The 19,067-nt window shown below is 29.0% G+C and overlaps 2 protein-coding genes across 4 annotated transcripts; both read left to right on the forward strand.

The window, feature by feature from the left end:
- Positions 1 to 312: 312 nt before the first annotated feature.
- Positions 313 to 4,893, forward strand: TM29 (developmental protein SEPALLATA 1-like). 2 transcript variants are annotated; one of them, XM_010317567.4, is made up of 8 exons: positions 313 to 859; positions 2,328 to 2,406; positions 2,645 to 2,709; positions 3,574 to 3,673; positions 3,752 to 3,793; positions 3,872 to 3,913; positions 4,211 to 4,353; positions 4,572 to 4,893. In XM_010317567.4, exons 1-8 carry the CDS (start codon positions 675 to 677, stop codon positions 4,657 to 4,659), a joined length of 744 nt encoding a protein of 247 aa, XP_010315869.1. In that variant the 5' UTR covers positions 313 to 674; the 3' UTR covers positions 4,660 to 4,893. The 2 variants fall into 2 exon arrangements, with proteins under 2 accessions (XP_010315869.1, NP_001233911.1); NM_001246982.2 differs by having other exon boundaries at positions 330 to 859; positions 4,214 to 4,353; positions 4,572 to 4,865.
- Positions 4,894 to 14,156: 9,263 nt separating this feature from the next.
- MBP20 (MADS-box protein MBP20) lies at positions 14,157 to 19,066 on the forward strand. Of its 2 annotated transcripts, none has more exons than NM_001374383.1 (8): positions 14,157 to 14,487; positions 17,048 to 17,126; positions 17,866 to 17,930; positions 18,094 to 18,193; positions 18,273 to 18,314; positions 18,443 to 18,484; positions 18,571 to 18,677; positions 18,793 to 19,066. In NM_001374383.1, exons 1-8 carry the CDS (start codon positions 14,300 to 14,302, stop codon positions 18,920 to 18,922), a joined length of 753 nt encoding a protein of 250 aa, NP_001361312.1. In that variant the 5' UTR covers positions 14,157 to 14,299; the 3' UTR covers positions 18,923 to 19,066. The 2 variants fall into 2 exon arrangements, with proteins under 2 accessions (NP_001361312.1, XP_069149233.1); XM_069293132.1 differs by lacking the exon at positions 14,157 to 14,487 and adding an exon at positions 16,513 to 16,558 and having other exon boundaries at positions 18,793 to 19,039.
- The last annotated feature ends 1 nt before the right edge of the window (position 19,067 follows it).

Genomic DNA, 19,067 nt, shown 5'->3' on the forward strand with positions numbered 1-19,067 from the left:
TAAGTAGTTTAGCTAAATAAATTTTTGTTAGTAAGTTTTCCATTTCTATAAATTTACAGTGAAGAAGTGAGTTATTTGCTTACGCATGATATGTACGTAATATCCACTAATACACCGACGCGTGTCCAGCCAATTTAGTACACGCCTTTGTTCTTTCACTGATGGACCGCACAAATGAGAAGCAAAAGCTCCAACAAACTAACCAAGCGCGTGTATCCCAGACAACGAATAGTTGTTGTGCGTGTACTCCACGCGCATCAACAGAAGCGTAAGACTAGTCCCTATAATGCATTGGCTAAATACATGAAACTTGAAAAAGTAGTGGAAATAAGAACCAACCCTAAAGCTCTAAGGTATCTAAATTTGGAGTACCTAAGCAAATCCTAAAGTTAAAACAATGAATCCCTAAAGAAGATAGGAAGAAATGCCATAGATAAAAACAACCCATGTTCACTTTTTCTCTCTCTAAACATTGAAATTCAACCAAAACAAAAAACAAAAGTTGATAAGAATCCTTTCTTTCTTTCTTTGTGTGTGTGTGTGTCTAGCTAGGGTTTGCATTTCTTTCACAATTTTGGTTGTTTCAGTAGGAGAGAAAAGAGGATCTAAGAGTTAGCCAAGAGAAGAAATTAGTGAGAAAATAAAGTAGAAAAAGATCATCAGAGGAAGGAGGGATGGGTAGAGGAAGAGTTGAGCTGAAGAGGATAGAAAACAAGATAAATAGACAAGTCACTTTTGCAAAGAGGAGAAATGGATTGCTCAAAAAAGCTTATGAACTATCTGTGCTTTGTGATGCTGAAGTTGCTCTACTCGTTTTCTCTAATCGTGGAAAACTCTATGAATTCTGCAGCACAAACAAGTAATTTTTTTTCTTCTCTATTCTAAGATCTGAAATTAGGATTGAAGCTCTATATTATCAAAGATCTGTTACATACAACATGAAAAATCATACTCCCATCCTAAAGTTGTTCATAAAATAAATAAAACATATAGATCTTATGTTTTAGTGCGTTTCTCTAGGAGATCACACTATTTTTGTTTCCTTAGTGACTCGAATTCACAATTTTAGAGTTGGAGATGGAGGTTTTTTATCATCCGAGCAACCTCTCGTGTCAGATCCTGAGTTTTAAAATCGAATAAAGTAAGAAAATGCACTTAATATTGTTTAGATCGATCATTAGACAATCTCTTCTTATAAAGAAAAGAGTAAATGGACCGAGTATAATCGTACCTGCAGATCTGAATAACCAGATAAAACGTCTTCCAGTCCTTAATTCTACGCCTTTTTTGATGATGGCAAATAAGACTGATATGATAAAAGACTCATAATATCCTGTTTTTACCTCTGTGATCATAGACATTTGTGATATAAATCAGTCCACCGGGTATTTCTGCGTGCTTCATAAAGTTCATTCACTTTAAAATTTATAGCTAAATATTGACTTTAATTTATAATAATATATATCAGTTCAAATTTTAAGGAAGCCTAGGAAATATCTTTTGGGTAATCTCATGACATGCATATATATTTTTTTTTTCATCCGTGAAGCAAATTTCTATTTAGTTATCATTTGAGTTGTGACTTCTTTAATAGAAAGACTGTAAATTTAACACGGTGGGGAAATTGTATAGAGTACTTGGATTAGTGTAGTAGTCAAAAATTCATGAAGTTGATTGAGTGGCCTTCAACTTAACATATACGGTTAAAAGAATTTATGTTATTTATATCGTTAGTGTAAGGACTTATCGGGTCATTAAAAAGATGTGATCATTATTGAATATATGCATAATCTTAAAAATAAAAATAATTACAATATACAACAAGTAAATGGATCTAATGAGGAAGTTAGGTACATTAGTAAGTAGCATTTACTTCATATCTCTGTGCATTGAAAACAGTTTTTGAAACTGTTTTCTAACAAGGATTATGGCTAACTCAAGTCAGGTTGGTAATCGTAGTTTTAGAATATGATAAAAAATGATTCATTGGTTTACAATAAGTAGAAATTATTTACATTGTTTGTCCATCATATAAATGTTGATCCAAATAATTTTACAAAGAGGCGTAGATTTTATCCTTAATTATCTCTTGAGTACATTATTCGAACATGTTTAATATTTTCATCCCGTTTATAGCTTTTGCATGGCCATATAGGGCAGGCAAAATGTTTTTTTTTTTAAAATAAAAAGAGTTGCGAGCTAGCACATTTTTTTATCCGTGTTAAATAAAGATGGATCGAATATTTATTTATACTTGCTCATATTTGATTCAATCCAATCATTTGAGTATTAATAACTTTTTCCTTTTTATTTATCTTGTGCAACAGTATGCTCAAAACACTTGATAGGTACCAAAAGTGCAGCTATGGAACATTGGAAGTCAATCGATCAATCAAAGATAATGAGGTAACAAATGCTACTAATTTCGTTGACGTCACCTTTTCAAAGGATGAACGTATGTATGATTTTTACCATAATATAACTTACTATATGTAAGTTAGTTGCTTTAATTTCTGACATGATCGAATGCTGCTCGATCACAATTTTTTCTGATCGAATTTTTTTCGCAAATAAAGGAAGAATTTTTTTTTTTATATATATAGACCCTTTTCAAGTTATTGATCCATCTTGTGAGCCATTGCAGCAAAGCAGCTATAGGGAATACTTGAAACTCAAAGCCAAATATGAGTCGCTGCAGCGATATCAAAGGTAATTAACTACTAGCTAGAAAGATAATCTATAGGTGTCAAATGAAACCTAAATATTAGTGACCCGTTCAATTCGTCCAAAATTTTATTCTCAAACATGGTTCAAGAATGGGCTAAATCATAACACGTTTAGTCAGAATCCATTTGCCAACTTACCGCAGTTTTTATGCCCAAATTAACCCAACTTTCGACTTGATAATGAAATAGGCGTCGGTGCAGTTATGTGATCATCGCGAAATGTCATCAGTTTCTATGATACTTTAGTTTCTCTATTCTCTCTATTTTAATTTTTTTTAATGTTTAGTGTCGTCTAAAAGCACTAAATAAAATTAGATATATTCATTTTTTAGTTTAATTTGACTATAAAAAATATTTATCTAAACAACAGTCTAGTAACATTTTATTAAATCCAAAACTTTCGATATATTTATATAATCTTTTATGTACTATGTGGAGGTTTAGAGTATCACCAATTAACGGTGTTTATGATGCTATTAATTTCAAAATAAATAAATATAACAAACTAAATAAGCTTATATAAGTGACATCTTTGGACGCTCTAGTCACAAATATTGTATTTTCTGGCTTTTCTTTTTGTTGAGAAATTGGTTTGCCTTTATTAGTTTGGTTTATAAATTACTCTGGTATGTAAGTATTATTCAAATTAAGTGAGTCGGGTCATGATCTAATCCATTATTTTTGCTCAGCACATATGCTTTTAGTTGGATCAATTATTTATTCAGCCCATTTAAATCCGATTATCCATTTGATACCCCTATGTTAACCATAATCATGCTGTCTAAATTATTTGACATAGAAGGATGTACACAAATTGTATTCTTGATAACTTATTATACTTTAACAGACACCTTCTTGGAGATGAGTTGGGGCCTCTGACTATAGATGATCTTGAGCATCTTGAAGTCCAACTAGATACTTCCCTCAAACACATTAGGTCCACCAGGGTAAGCTTAACTTATAACAAATTTTTAGACCAATTTCAATTCAAGTATTCTGATTGTTATCTTCTGGCTGCTCTATAGACACAAATGATGCTTGATCAGCTTTCTGATCTTCAAACTAAGGTATTCTCATTTGATTCTAAAATGGTCAACATGATGCATGTGTTCAATAGTTAGTAACTTACTATTTTATCATAACAGGAGAAATTGTGGAATGAGGCTAACAAGGTTCTTGAAAGAAAGGTAGGTTGCCCATACATGTGATTCTAACTCATTTTCTAGCTCCATGTATATTACTAGTTGTATTGTGATTGATTTTTGTTAGATTAGGTTTATTTTTCGTCAATTTTTTTTTTTTTACCTAACTAAGTTGCTAAAGTAAAGTATTTCTGTTGAAGAGTCTCACATCGGCTCTTTTTAAGGAATGGGTATATGGGAAATTGTGAGCTAGTTTTTAGGGTTCAGTAATTATTAAGCCGAAGATCAATATTCCTTATTGATTGATGTACCAAAGTCATTGAATTGCATATAATTTGTTAGCAGATGGAAGAAATATATGCTGAAAACAACATGCAACAAGCATGGGGTGGTGGTGAGCAAAGTCTCAATTATGGTCAGCAGCAACATCCTCAATCTCAGGGTTTCTTCCAACCTCTAGAGTGCAACTCTTCCTTGCAAATTGGGTAAATTCTACCATATTCATTCTATATATATCTTAATTTTTAATTTATCCTATCTATTTTACATCTGCCCATTAGTTCACAAGTGAGATTTTTTGAAAAAAAAAAGGAAGAAGCAAAACAAATATAGCTTTTCATACTCTAGAGATATCGATGAAAGTTATTCACACAATTAAAGTGCTTGGCTAAAACAAAAATGTTATTGTTTTGATTTAATGCAGGTACGATCCAATAACAACTTCAAGCCAAATAACAGCAGTAACAAATGCCCAAAACGTGAATGGTATGATACCTGGTTGGATGCTGTGAATGAAAAAGTCCTTTATCTTCAGCTTTGCATAAAAGCATATGAAGTATATTTCTATAATAATAAAGGAAAACTCCAGTACCTTTATTTTCAGCAAAATACCCTAATTAAGGTGAACGTTGTGAACCATTTTCTTTGCATAAAAACAAACTTGTTTGCTTGGAAATGTTTTATTTTATTCAAATCATAATGTGGATGTTGCTGAATATGATGATTATTAGCATCTTTCATGTGAATTCAGTTTCTTTTGTGTATTCAGGTACAGAGAAGATGTCAAAATTTTTTACCTTCATTCAAAATGACTTCTTTAGTTGAAGTAGGAACAACATTTCACAATCAGCATTCCAATATCCTCCGCTCTTCACTATTATTTTTAATCTCTCACACCAAACGAGTCCTGCCCAATCCTTATATCTCCTGCTCTCACCCCACAACCCCAACCCCCACAAATTCCCCGTATTTGTCTAGCTAGATAATATGTAATATTTTATTCTTTTAGAATAATATATATTTTTTTTCTTATAATTTACCATATCGAACACAAGAATAAAAAGTGGAGAATCCCACTTATTTTTCAAAAAAACATTTTTGAAAAACTAATAGTATATGATAAGTTCAAAACTTCCTACCAAACAACACTTAAAAATATTCCTTGGCAAAGTTTTCCAGAATCGATCGGGTCATTTAAACGCTTGTTGGAAAGTCGTAGATTGAAACTTTTATCTGTATAACATTGTAACTCTATATGAACAAGAAAGGAAATATTAGTCGCATGATATCTTTTAATAAATAATTACTTTTTATTTATTATTATTTATAACAGTACATAATAATGATATGATAAATCTGCAATATATTAAAAGTGAATTATGTATGCAATATATGTGTATTGTAACTGTTTTAAAATATATTATGCTTGTTTGTTAAGAAATTAACACATTTTACTAAAATATATGATAAATGTATTATCCATCAATAAAACTTGTAATATATATGTTTTATAAATTACTATATTTGTAACATGTATTAAAACTGTGATAAAAGTATTATCCATCAATAAAATTTATATTATAAGTGTTTTACTGTAATATGTATTAAACTATATTATAAATATATTAAATGTGATCAAGTGAATAAAAATATTATTGCTATAAATGATAAATATTCTTTTATGATATTTTAGGTAAGTTTCCTAAGATGAAATTAGTCATTGTCAATCACATATCAACCCATTTGTATCGTGATTAGGCCTAGAACACAAACTTAGAAATAATGTTCTCAGTTATCAAAGGCCCAAATTAGTGAGATGAACTACAATATGGCCCAAGAAACCACATGGCATTTAAGGAGCCCACTAGATTTTCCAGCCCAATACACTACAATAATGGAACAAAACTTGTTAAATTTGGAGTTCTCCGAAAATTCAAAATCGCTTATCTTCAAGGTCATTCTTATAAATCACCCTAGTTGCTCGAAACATTATCAATGACAAAAAAGAGGAGAAAAAGATTTTTTTTTTTATAATCCGTGGAATATACTTTACTTTCTACATTATTAAGAAATTTTGTGAGAGGAAAATATAAAGTACTTTTAAAAAATATAAATCTTTATTCGAATTAATTAGATTGTTATTTGAAGAGCAAAATTTGCTGGATTCCTATTATTATATTGAATTTATTATTCTTTTGTGAATATATGTTAGTTAGCAGTAGCTATCCAAGCTTTTTTTTTTAAACTATAAAACCCACTAAATTTATTGAAGAATCTAAAGTGTGGTTTCTATTCAAATTAAATAAAAAATATAAAATAAGGAATTGTTCTATGACATGATATTATTTGTAATTTCATAGAGTAGAGTAGCTTTAGGTATCTACGCAGTAACGCAACCTTCTCGTAAGGGAAAAATAATAAATTTAATTAGATACCCCTCTATTATTATTATTATTTGCTTTACTTATAACTTATTGTTTATAAATTGTTCTTTTGGGCTTCTATTGTTATAACTTACAAACAAAGGTGCTCCATCTGCAAAGGATACACCCTTTACGGGGCAAAGTGTCTCCCACGAAAAATATTGAGTGATTATTTTAAAATTTTCATATTATTTAATTGAATTAATGAAGAAAATATAATAATTCACACGGAAGAAAATAAAAAAGTTTCTTAATATTTTAGTGATTACTTGTTTCTTACAACGTGTTTTCGCATTGATTCGGTGAATATAATACTTTTTAATAAAAGGTTTCATTGATTATGATAGAAAAGAATTTAATTTTTAGTTGTATTTTGGAAAAAAGTAAAGACATATAATACAAATATATTATTTTTATATTTTTATCGTGTTATTGATAAAGAAAAGAACTTGAACTCTACTCTAGGCGCATACAATTGAACTTTACATAGTTGAGTTGTCGAGTGACAATTGCTTCATTTCTGAAGAAATGATTTCAGAAATGATGTGTGAATTTGCATTACAATAAAAGAATACTATCTTTTCTGATGTGTGCTTTATTGTTGTATTTTATTTTTTCAAGGAGCGGTTTAAAATTAAGCTACTTGACGGTATCCAAAAAGAGTAAGTAATTGTGATAATTTAAAGTTCGTCAAAAATAATAATTTTTTTAATTAAATTTTAAAGAAAATTGAATATAAATTAAATATAGGTGCAGCTAGCGGCTGCGTGGTATAATTTCTACCTCTTTTATATGGAGATACTATAAATAAAGCAAAGTGAAGTTATTTTTCTCCTTTAGTAGTACACAAAAATATTCTGTTTCCAATTAAATTAACTCTGATTGCCCTGGCAAGGGATCTGGGCTTCATTTTTTTCTTTTTAATTTTTAATTTCAGCCGCCATGGCCACTCACAATTTTCTAATTAGAGAGTCAGAAGATAGTTGTTAGGAATATATATTTTATTTTAACGAAAAAATAATTTTTACATTTTTTTTTGGTTGATAACAAAAAGTAGCTAGCGTGCTGCTAGAGGTGTAGCTTCGTATGATTAGGATATTTATATTTTTATAATAATTCTTTTTAATTTATTTAATTCAATAAATATTATGGTCTTCCATTTGGCAAACCTTGATCCTTGTCACCCTTTTATATAGCAAGAATGCCATGATTAATTATAATGAAAAAGAAAGAGAAGTTCATATGGATTATTCATTCATCTTTTCTTTAAACTTTATTTTAATTAAGTGTTGGAAAAATTATGATATCTCAAAAAGGAAGATTTATTCCTTTAATAATTGCTATTGTGGATGTGTCCAGATTCATTCTCCAGAAAATTACAATGACATAATATTCTCTAAGGAAAAAGGTCAAATGTACCTCTAAACTAATCAAAAAGATCTATATAACTCTCAGTTTAAAGTTTGGTTCATTCATGTCCTCATCGTTTAATTTTTGATTCAAATATGTCCTTATAGGCGTTAGTTGTCATGTTAGACATATCCAACTCATTTTTCATTTCTTTAAATGCCACATGGAATTGTCATTTCATTTTGACCTTACCACATGACATTTATATGAAAATGGAAAGATATTCGGACTCATAAACATTTAATCTGACTCATAAATCAACCCCCTTTAAAATAAATTATCCGAACGATTTTCAATAGTCTTGTTTAATTTTCATTTTTTTCGATAAATTCTGAAAATGAGTAATTGATTAATAAAAAATAGGAAAAATATGAAAAAAATAATATAAAATTAATGACAAAAAATCACAAATAAATATAATAACCTGAAATCTAACATTTCAATTTTTTTTTTTGAATTTTATTTTTTTTGGTGAATCTCAAAAATTAGTAATTGATTAATAAAAAATATGATTTTTTAAATTTTTTTTTGATAAATCTCAAAATTTTTATTTTTTTGGTAAATCTCAAAAATTTCATATGGATTATTCATTCATTTTTTCATATTCTTCATATTTTTTTATTAATCAATTACTCATTTTTGGAATTTATCGAAAAAATAAAAATTAAACAAAATTATTGAAAATCGATCGGATAATTTATTTAAAAGAGGATTGATTTATGGGTTTGATTAGGTGTTTATGAGTCCGAATATCTTTCTATTTTTCATATAAATGACATGTGATAGGATCAAAATGACATGACAATTCTATGTGACATTTAAAGAAATGAAAAATGAGTTAGATATGTCCAACATAGCAACTAATGCCCATAAGGGCATATTTGGATCAAAAGTTGGACGGCGAGTACATGAGTCAACCAAACTTTAAACGAAAGGTATATCTAGACCTTTTCGAATAGTTAAGGGACATATTTGACCATTTTTCCTATTCTCTTTGTACGATAATAGTTGTTTACCGTTGTCTACTATTAATTTGACATAAAATTAAGAAGCCATAAATTATAGGGATAATTTTACCAAATCACCTTTATTAAATATAAATTATTTAAGCATTGAAAAATAAATACTACTCACCCCATTTCAAAGTTATTCAATTGTTAAGATATTTTTTATATTTTTAATTAACTTGATTGTTCAATCTTTAAGATTACTTTCAAAAATATTCTTCAGTTTCTACTCTCCATTTGAATTTTCTATGTAATGAGCTCAAAGAAACTTCAACTAATTTCAATTATTTTCTAGAAAATTTCGTATATTAATGTGGCTGAGATTTTCATAAAAAGAATTCTTCACTATATTGACAAATTAACACTCCATCTTTGGTGTAAACTCTACTTGTAATCTGCACCAAATTTAAAAGTGAATTAGCAGATTTTATGAAATTGCATTTTGAAAATTCGATTGACATAGTTCACAAAATTATTATGGATGACAACTAAATTAATGTAATTCAATAGCATTTTTTAGTCATATTTGTTAAAGTTTTACCTCCAAAAATTGACTGTAAATTTCTGAATGGTTTTACCTCTAAAATTTTGGTTTTAAAAGAAATTTTCTTAGTCATTTTAAGAGTCACACATTGTATTTTGTATTCAGAATGATATAAAAATTTTAGTTAATACTGAAATTAGTTATTATGATCAATATTTAGTTATTCTAAAGATTATTTTGATAATAATGACTAAGAGTAAAAATGAAAAGTAACATTTAATTTATGTTTTAATTTTCTTTTTTTTTAAAAAATTTGTAAAACATTTCAACAATTCAATTGTTTTGAAATGGAGGGAGTAATATTTAATAGCAACGGTAAAATAGACTAAAAAGATAAATTATTTATTGATTTTATAAACTGAATAAATTTTATAAGGCATCTCAAAATAGTGAATATATATATATATATATATATATATATATATATATATATATAATGCAACAGGATTTTCCAAACATGGTATCGGTATATTCATTTTATTTTGGGACAATTAATAAGAAATGACACGAAAAGGGAAAAAACAGACACTGTTTTTATTTATTTTTTTATAAAACAAGAAGTCATTTTTGGGAACAAAATTGAATAGGAAATAGAGAAATTTTCATGGAGGAGGTAATATTTACCATTATGTACTCTTCATTTTTTTTTTTTACTTGTTTTTTTCAAAAAAGAGGTTGGTAGAGGCCATAATAAAAGTGAGTTGTTGCCATTATTATAAGGGCTGTGAGATAAGACATGTTTTGCCTCATTTAGCCAATAAAACATAATCTAAGGGAAATGCTAATAATATATATGCACATAATTAAGGTTTTCATTTTCTAAAATCAACTTTGTATATGCTATAATTAAATGGAATGTTTTTAGGCGTGTTTGACCATATAATTTGAAAGTCTAATCTCACATTATCATTAATTTATGGAATGTATACCATCTTTTTAACTTTAAATCATGATTTGAAATTATCGACTAGTCATATGAGTATTGTACTGTGTTTAATTAATTACTTGTATTTATTAAGTTAATTTATATTAATAAAAATACTCAAAGTTAAAACCAGTTTATCCACCAAATCATATACTATAGTAATGACTAATGAGGGTATGTAGTACCTCATTTTCTATTTTTCGAGGTTATACTTTATATTCATTCTATACACTAATGAAATTTATTATAATATTAAAATATAATAAGTTCAAAACTAAAAAAATTAAATCAATACAATTTAAATTCTGAATCCTCCTTGATTTCGATACAAAACGACTTAATCAAAATAAAGTAAAATAAGACCTCTAGATCACCAAATTGTCCTAAACAATGCCAAAATCTTCTAATACGATAGTAATACCTCGCCATTATCAAAAAGATAAAAAGTTAATACTAATAATTAATTTGGCAATAAGAAAAAAGTAGAATGGCTAAGATTGTCTTCTCATCTTAATACAACGGATATAATGTCTTCAATTAAAGTAACAAACTATAATAAAGTAGGGATTTGAGATTTTGATATATTTTATTACATAATAAACGGAGTAATGTCTCTTCTGATAAAAAAAAATAAATTAAACACTGTCCTTTTAATCTAATTTTTAATATTAATTTACCATAATTAAGTCATGGTCCCCTACTTAAAGCTGTAATATAATTTGAAAGGATTTGGAAAACCAATTTTTACTGTACTATATAAATATTCTAATTAATTGTGCCTGCTTGCATTTTATGGTCCCCTATGATTCTATATTTATTTTTGTAACGCGTGAAGTGTCTTACTAGGAAACAACTTGTTCGTAAAACTCCAAGAAACATAGTACATATTTTTACTGCTCATTAAAATGAAATATCTTGGTTACAGGAAAATAAAAGTGACTATTATTCACATCAACCATGTGATAAAACACGGTGTCATGTATTTATTGGACGAATAAAAATATCTAATGCGAACAAATCTTTAGCTTTACTTGTGTGCATAATAAGGACCACCAAAGTTAATTTTAAGCATATCCATCGTCTTGTTTTTTGGCCACCTTAAACCTTAAGGTGCGTGCAGCGTGCCACTATTCACTTTTATATATTTTGTGCTTGACTCATGATTAAAAGCCCACAAATTTAAAAAAATTGGTATATTATTTGCCTATTGATAATAGCATACTATAAAGGGTAAATGTTAGGATTTTCTCTTTAAAAGTGTTTGATTTGTCTTAAATTTTCCCAACTTATTAGTCTGTGAAAGTTTTGCTCACTGTAATAAAAATAATATTTAACAACAATAAATATTGGTATTAATAAAAAATGTTAAAATCTTTTTCGGCATTAGTTAAGTGTAATTAGAAGCCAAAGGTTTTAGGGGCATACACAAAGAGTATTCTTTTGGGGATGAGTTAGACCTAAGACCTAATTTCACATGGTATCAAAGCAAGACCCGTCTCACTTGATGTTGGTTACCCCAAAATCAAATTGCTCAGGCACCAAATGCTAAGCATTGAGCGTGAGGTGGGTATTAAAGAATGACAAAAAGTCTCACATCGGTGGTTAATGAGATGGTGGAGTCTTTATAAGGCTTGGACAATCCTCCTTCCTTTGAGCTAATTTTTGGGGTGTGAGTTAGGCCTAAGACATAATTTCATAAATTGCTGCTAAAAATACATATTTAGCGATAATTAAGAATCAATTGCTCAGGCACCAAATGAATAGGCCCCTTTTTTTCTTTCCAACCAATAAGGTTTCATCTTCCTCACACTTCACCACCCCACCATCTTTATCCACCAACAACCCCCACCCTTTGGTTCTTCGAACCCCCTACCCGCACCCCTTTCTTCTTCTTTTTCTTCGGTGATCTCGTCCCCCGTCCCCCCCCCTCACCCCCGCCTCCTTCTTTCTTCTTTTTCGGAACACCCTCACCTATTTCTTCATTTCAAATTATTCTTACTTATTCTTAAAAGTGATGAATAAGAAAAAAATGAAAAACCCAACAACTTGTTACATATCGAAGGGTTTGTTGATTATGATGAACTTGAAACATTTTTTAATAAAAAAATTTGTAATTTCTTCATCTCAAATTAGTTTTTTAATTTATATTATTTATTTATTTTGATAATGTGTTTTAAAAATTGATGTTTCTAGTTTTGAATACGTTAGAGTTTGATTTTATTTTTATAATCTTGGATTAATTCATAATTTTCTTTTCTGTTTTTATCTTTCTAAAAACGTATAAATAAAAATAAATAAAAAAGAATTAAAAAAAGTCAAAATTTTTAATTTTCAATGTGGCACTGACGTGACACTAATGTGACAATAAAATGACGCGTGTGTAATACACTTGCTACTGTGAGACTGGTATTGTAGTATTAGGGTTGAAAAAAATCACTTTAAAGATGTTAAGGGATAATTTAAACGCTAGTGTAGTTTAAGTGCTAAAGTAAGTTTTGCAGCCAAGTTCGAGAGAACTTTTATGTATTTTCTCTTTAAATATATACTCTTCTCACTGACGATTATCGATGTAATGATCTGACTGTTCTTTAATTTTCTTCAAAGTTTTATTTGGATTAGTGATTAAATGGCTAAGACTTAATTGTCAAAGTAACTCCCTAACCATGATATTTCTTTTATTTTCTTTTTAAAATTGATCTCTTTATTGGCTTATTTCTCCTATTTTATTTCACCTCTTTCTTCCCTATTTCCTCTAAGACGCAATAAAAAGAGTGCTTTGAAAGAAATAAAAGAAATTGTATGCTTAAAAAAGTATTAGGAAGAGAACTATTCCCAATATTTATGGACAAGATAGTATATTGCTAAGATGGCGGAATTTCAATAATTTTTAATGAAATATATAATGTATTTATGAACTAAATTAGAATTGAAGATTTATTTTTATACAATTAAATTTTAATTATTAATTTAATTTATATCATGTATCACTAGTTCAAGTAAAAATTTAGAGAAAATGGAAAGAAAATAAACGAAGAAGAGCCAAATCTAATTAGGCATATGCTACAATGGAACCGCATTAACAAACAAAAATATTTAAAACTACTCCTAAAATAAAGGAGGAAAACATATATTATAAATCACAAAAAATATTAGTATCACAAAAATGAACCTGAGGGACATATTATGAAACTTTTATATAAAGTAATAATAATCAAATTTTAGAATTTAAATTAGCCAAGTGAAATATATACCTTTAATTATAATTTTATTTTTATTAAAAAAACGATGTCATATATGAAATGTAGAGAGTACTACATAGTGCAGAAGTACTGAATGTCCTAGGACCTTAGCATATAAGGAGTATATACTAAAAATAAGAATGACGTAAAACACCATCAATGCAACTATTATACGAATAAAAACTCAATAAGTATGGCCCAACCATTACCTGCCAACCCGTTGAAATCTCGATTAATTTAAATTTACGTACAAAATAAATAAAAATTTCAAACTAAAACTATCTAATCACATTTTGTCTGGTGGTATGTAGCATAATTTTGTGGCTCTTAACCACCAGATACTAGCAGTGTGTACGTTTTATCCAATCACAAATCGACAACGCAACACCCCTTAATGCTTAAACCACTCTTGTATCAGGTTATTATTATTCCCTTTCACTCAATCAATCAAAAATCAACAAATAAAACCTCCCCCCCCAACCCTCAATCATGCTTCTTCTTCCATATAGTCTCTCAATTAGTCCAAACAAACCTCTCTATCTATGCTAGGTAGCTTATATGATTTAATAGTTCGATTAATTTAAATACGCATTAAAGATAGAGGATGGGAAGAGGTAGGGTAGAGTTGAAACGGATCGAGAACAAAATAAGCAGACAAGTAACATTCTCAAAGAGACGATCTGGATTATTGAAGAAAGCTAATGAGATCTCAGTATTATGTGATGCTGATGTTGCATTGATTGTGTTTTCTACCAAAGGCAAACTTTTCGAGTATTCCTCAAATGACTCAAGGTACTACTCTACCAATTTTATTCGAAATCTATGACTAAACGCTGCTATAGTTTTTTTCTATTGAAGCAACAAAATGATGTTTTACCTTTAAAAATTCCTAATTAGTGTATATATATATATATATATATATGTCATGTTAGTGTTTTGGTTTTTTATTTTTGACATAATTAGGTCACAAAAGTAATGAAGGAAAATTAAATCATATATGCTATGTATATTTAGTAAGCTAATTATTGATCAGCTCATTGATGTCCTCATGCACTAATTTGAGTAATTTCTATAATTGTTTGTATGGTAACTTATTACTTTATCTTTTCTCATTACATACGATTTAGATCGTTTGTTCTTAGCTTGGTGAATTTATTACATTGAAACTAGATCTCCTATTTCTTTCCAAAGAGTAAATCAAGTGATTATTGATCAGTAATCATGAACACATATTTCATACTTCTTAGCTCCCGTTTTGCCTTAGATTTTGAAACTTGAAAATTTGAGTTTTTTTTTTTTGAAAGTGTGCATTTCGGAACAAAAATTGTGTTAGAATTTTTACTTGGAAAATTTTTGAAGTTTTGTGAGCGAAAGTAAAAGTCATTCAACCTACTAAATAGTTTTGGAAATTTATCTAAAATTTATGACCAAAAGCTAACTTCATCATTGAAGCATTGAAATTTATTTATATTTGCTACACGAAATAAAAATGATATTTTACCCTTCAAATATCCCTAAAACTACCCTCATAAGTATATTACTTCCCTTGTGTTTTCCATGTATATTTTGCAGGTAGTCATGTTAGTGTATATTGACATAATTACATTACAATTAGATGAAATGCACAAAATACAACAAATTAAAAGCAAAAGCTGAAGAAAGAGCATTTCATTTTAAAGCCTAGAGCCTTGTGCCTCTTTGTCAGTTCATTCACTGATATATAGTACGAGGAGCACTCTTAATGACGTACATGTACTCCAATTATATTACTAACATTAATGATAACGCAGAGATTCTTTATACTGTCAACGTATAAATTATCTTCTGGTCAATTGATCTCTATTAATGACAAGTTAAATCTTATTAGTCGTTTGGTTTTCCGAACGAATTAATATTGATCCAAATCCTTCAGTTAGTTGTTTATAGTCTATGATTTCATGTTATATTAAAATTGATAAATAATCTTCTTGAAGTTTGTAATAGCAATGAATACATAACGAGTTATGTAAATCATGAGTTTAAAAGACCTACTAACTAGATTTGTTGAGGCCTCTAATATAGTTTTAACTTATTAAAGGCATATCTTATACAACATTGATAAATCTAAATGATTATGATGAATCTTGTAGAACAGACACAATTTTGTGGCAAAATATTGTCAAACAATCTCATCCAGCTACAAAAAAGAAAAGGCACAATCTAGGTATAGCTTTACCTGTTATAGTAAATTGTAAGCAACTTTTTATTTGATCATGAATGGAAGCTTTAATTAACAACCAAAACATAGCTAATGTAATTCTACAGGTGGAGTCTAAAGAGAATAGAGCTAATGTCATTACCTCAAAAATGATCACTAGTGACAATTAATTCTTAATTACTGTTAAGAATGTGTATTTTTAGCGGCAACTACCATTCTTTGTATATGTCCCTAAAACCTTCAGTTGCATCGGTTCGAATGAGACTTAACTAATGAAGGTAAAGACTTTACCACTCTTTATTAATGTCAATATTTATTGCCGCTAAAAATTATTTTTGTTGTAGTGTGTATGCTGACCCTACCCCTGATTATTGTACAGAGATAGAGTATTTATTGTCTCCGAAAGACCCTCAACTCAAATAACTTGCACCAAAGTAGTGTGAAAAGGAAAATATAGAACTAAAGAAAACATAGCAAATAATAGGGAAAGGACATGAAAATAATGTGATAAACTAAAAACAAGAAACAACCAGTAGTAACAGAAATTGGAGAACAAAAATCTACGAAAATATTGTTAATACTATAGGTATGAAAGGAGATAAATGCACACTGCACCAAACTACCACCAAACCTATACCATAGGAAAGCAAGATGATGTTTAACTACGTACTTACCTTCAACCCTTTACCACGATCTCGATATCCTCCTATCTAAGATCATATTCCGTAAATTCATGCATGTGTGTCTAATTAATCACCCTTATCCAATATTTTTTTAGTCTACCTCTACCCCTCTTTAAACCCACCATTGTCGATTTCTCACACGTTCTCACTTGGGCATTTGCACATCTCTACGTCACAGACTCAATCATCTCAGCTTCGCTTCTCTCATCTTAGCCACCATGGATGCCACTCTAATAAATAGATCTATCTCTTTCATTTTGAATTGATATACCTGACCTGATTAAAATGCAAAAAACTTCTCATTCTAAAATAACCTAGTTAGAATCCTATTTAAGTAATATTGTATATCAATGGAAAAATTACCAACTGTAAATGAAAAAATAAAATAAAATTTTATACTATTAGGTCATGTAGTTAAGTTCAATATGCTTACTGGCTTATAATTTTTTTTTTGTTTATTTTTTGATTTTAGTATGGAAAGTATTCTTGAAAGATATGAAAGATGCTCATATGCAGAGAGACAGATGAATGCTAATGATTCTGATCCCAAGGTAAATGCAAATTAATAAATTTCAAATGTTTCTTTCTCTTGATTTATCCTTTAAATTTTATCATTGTTGGTTAAAAAAAAAACGAGGTCTTATAATGAAATATTGAAAGACTCTCTCCATTTTAATTTATATAATTCTTTTCCAATTTAAGTCAATCTAAAAATGATTATGGCCTTTTTTTCCACATTTGGAAAGAACCAAATTAATTAAAGCTTGCTACTTTATTTTTATTAGCAAGTCTCTATAGTAGATAGAAAAAAATGCTGTGAAAAATCTAAAATCATATGTAGAAGTCTTATTTTTTTCATAAATTTTGTGTATAATCAAATTGGTTCTTTACATAAAATGAATGGAAGATACTATTAAAGTGAAATACTTGCAGCATTTTTAAGTTAGAATTTTTTATTTTCACTCAGTGGCATAGCCACATAGAGATTAGGGTGTTCAATTGTCGGAAAAAAAGAACATGTATACTAACTAGTAAATGATTAAATAATATATTTTGGATATTCTTAACATAACAAGCTGCTATTTCTGAACAACTTTTAAGAAATTTCTGGATGCCACTGTTCTCACCAACTTTAGTCCAAGCAAAGTTCATGTTTTGAACATATAAAGCATACTTCAAATACATTTCCCCCCTCAATAAATTTCAAATTTAATATTTTCCCAGGCACTTGCTAATTAGTTTTCTAGTCTTTTGTTTTCCTTTTGATCTCATTAGATGTATTTGTTGTAGGAAAATTGGAGTGTGGAGTATCCGAAGCTCATGTCAAGAATTGAACTTTTACAAAGAAATATAAGGTATGCATACCCCTTCACTTCATTAGTAGTAATACACATGAAAAATGGGCGAATTCTTTCTACATTTGCAAAAGACGATGTAAGCCCATTTTTAATTGACACGTGAAAACAGTGTCTGTTTTAACGCCGAATTCAAATTGTTCATATAATATTAATTGTGTAGGCATTACATGGGTCAGGATCTGGACCCTCTCAGTTTGCGTGAGCTCCAGAGTATAGAGCAACAGATTGATACTTCATTAAAGAGAATTAGAAGCAGGAAGGTCCGTATTAATTAATTACTAATTGATATCAACTGTAGTTAATCTTTAAGGTTAATAGTATAAATTGAATAATATGCAGAATCAACTGATGCACGAGTCCATTTCTGAGCTGCAGAAAAAGGTAATAACGATATACTATTAATATTCTTCTCCATCGTCAATAATTATTCGGATTTACTTGAATCTATACAGTGTTTCTGTATTTATGATATTTGTGTTATAAGTAATACTTGCACTATATATGAGCAGGAGAAAGCGCTCCAAGAACAAAACAACTTGATTACTAAGAAGGTATACATACATATATTTTGCTTTCTAATATCTCAAACTTGTTCAATTTCTATCTGTCTCTATCTATAAATGTGAACCGAAAACAGCTAAAAGAAAATGAGAAGACACAACCCAACTCATCAGGCCAAAACTCAGCAACAGTTCATGTGTTTCCATCACATTCTCACCACCAACTTCCTAACCTTACAATTGGGTACGTACGAATAAATTTTACACTATCAGATTACCTAAAAAACATAATCATTGCGACATATAATTGCTTAACAACAAAATGTTTTCTGTATCCATATATTATATGTGTTGATCAGGGGGGCTTTTGGAGGAATGAACAGAGATGGATCGGGTCAGGCTCATCACTATCCGGGTTCAAATAACAATAATAATAATTCCTCATTGATACCGCCATGGATGCTCCGCCACGTCAGCAACGAAGGATGAAATAATATTCCGGAGAGTATAATTAATTAATTGTATATGTTTTGTTCCAAACAATATTAATCAACTTTCCTGTTTGTGATGTATAATTAGCTTAAGCTAATAAAACTTTTCATCCTTCTTTTTTTAGTACTAAAAAGATCTAGGT

This window comes from Solanum lycopersicum, chromosome 2 (assembly GCF_036512215.1).
Source record: "Solanum lycopersicum chromosome 2, SLM_r2.1".
NCBI classification, from domain to species: domain Eukaryota; kingdom Viridiplantae; phylum Streptophyta; class Magnoliopsida; order Solanales; family Solanaceae; genus Solanum; species Solanum lycopersicum.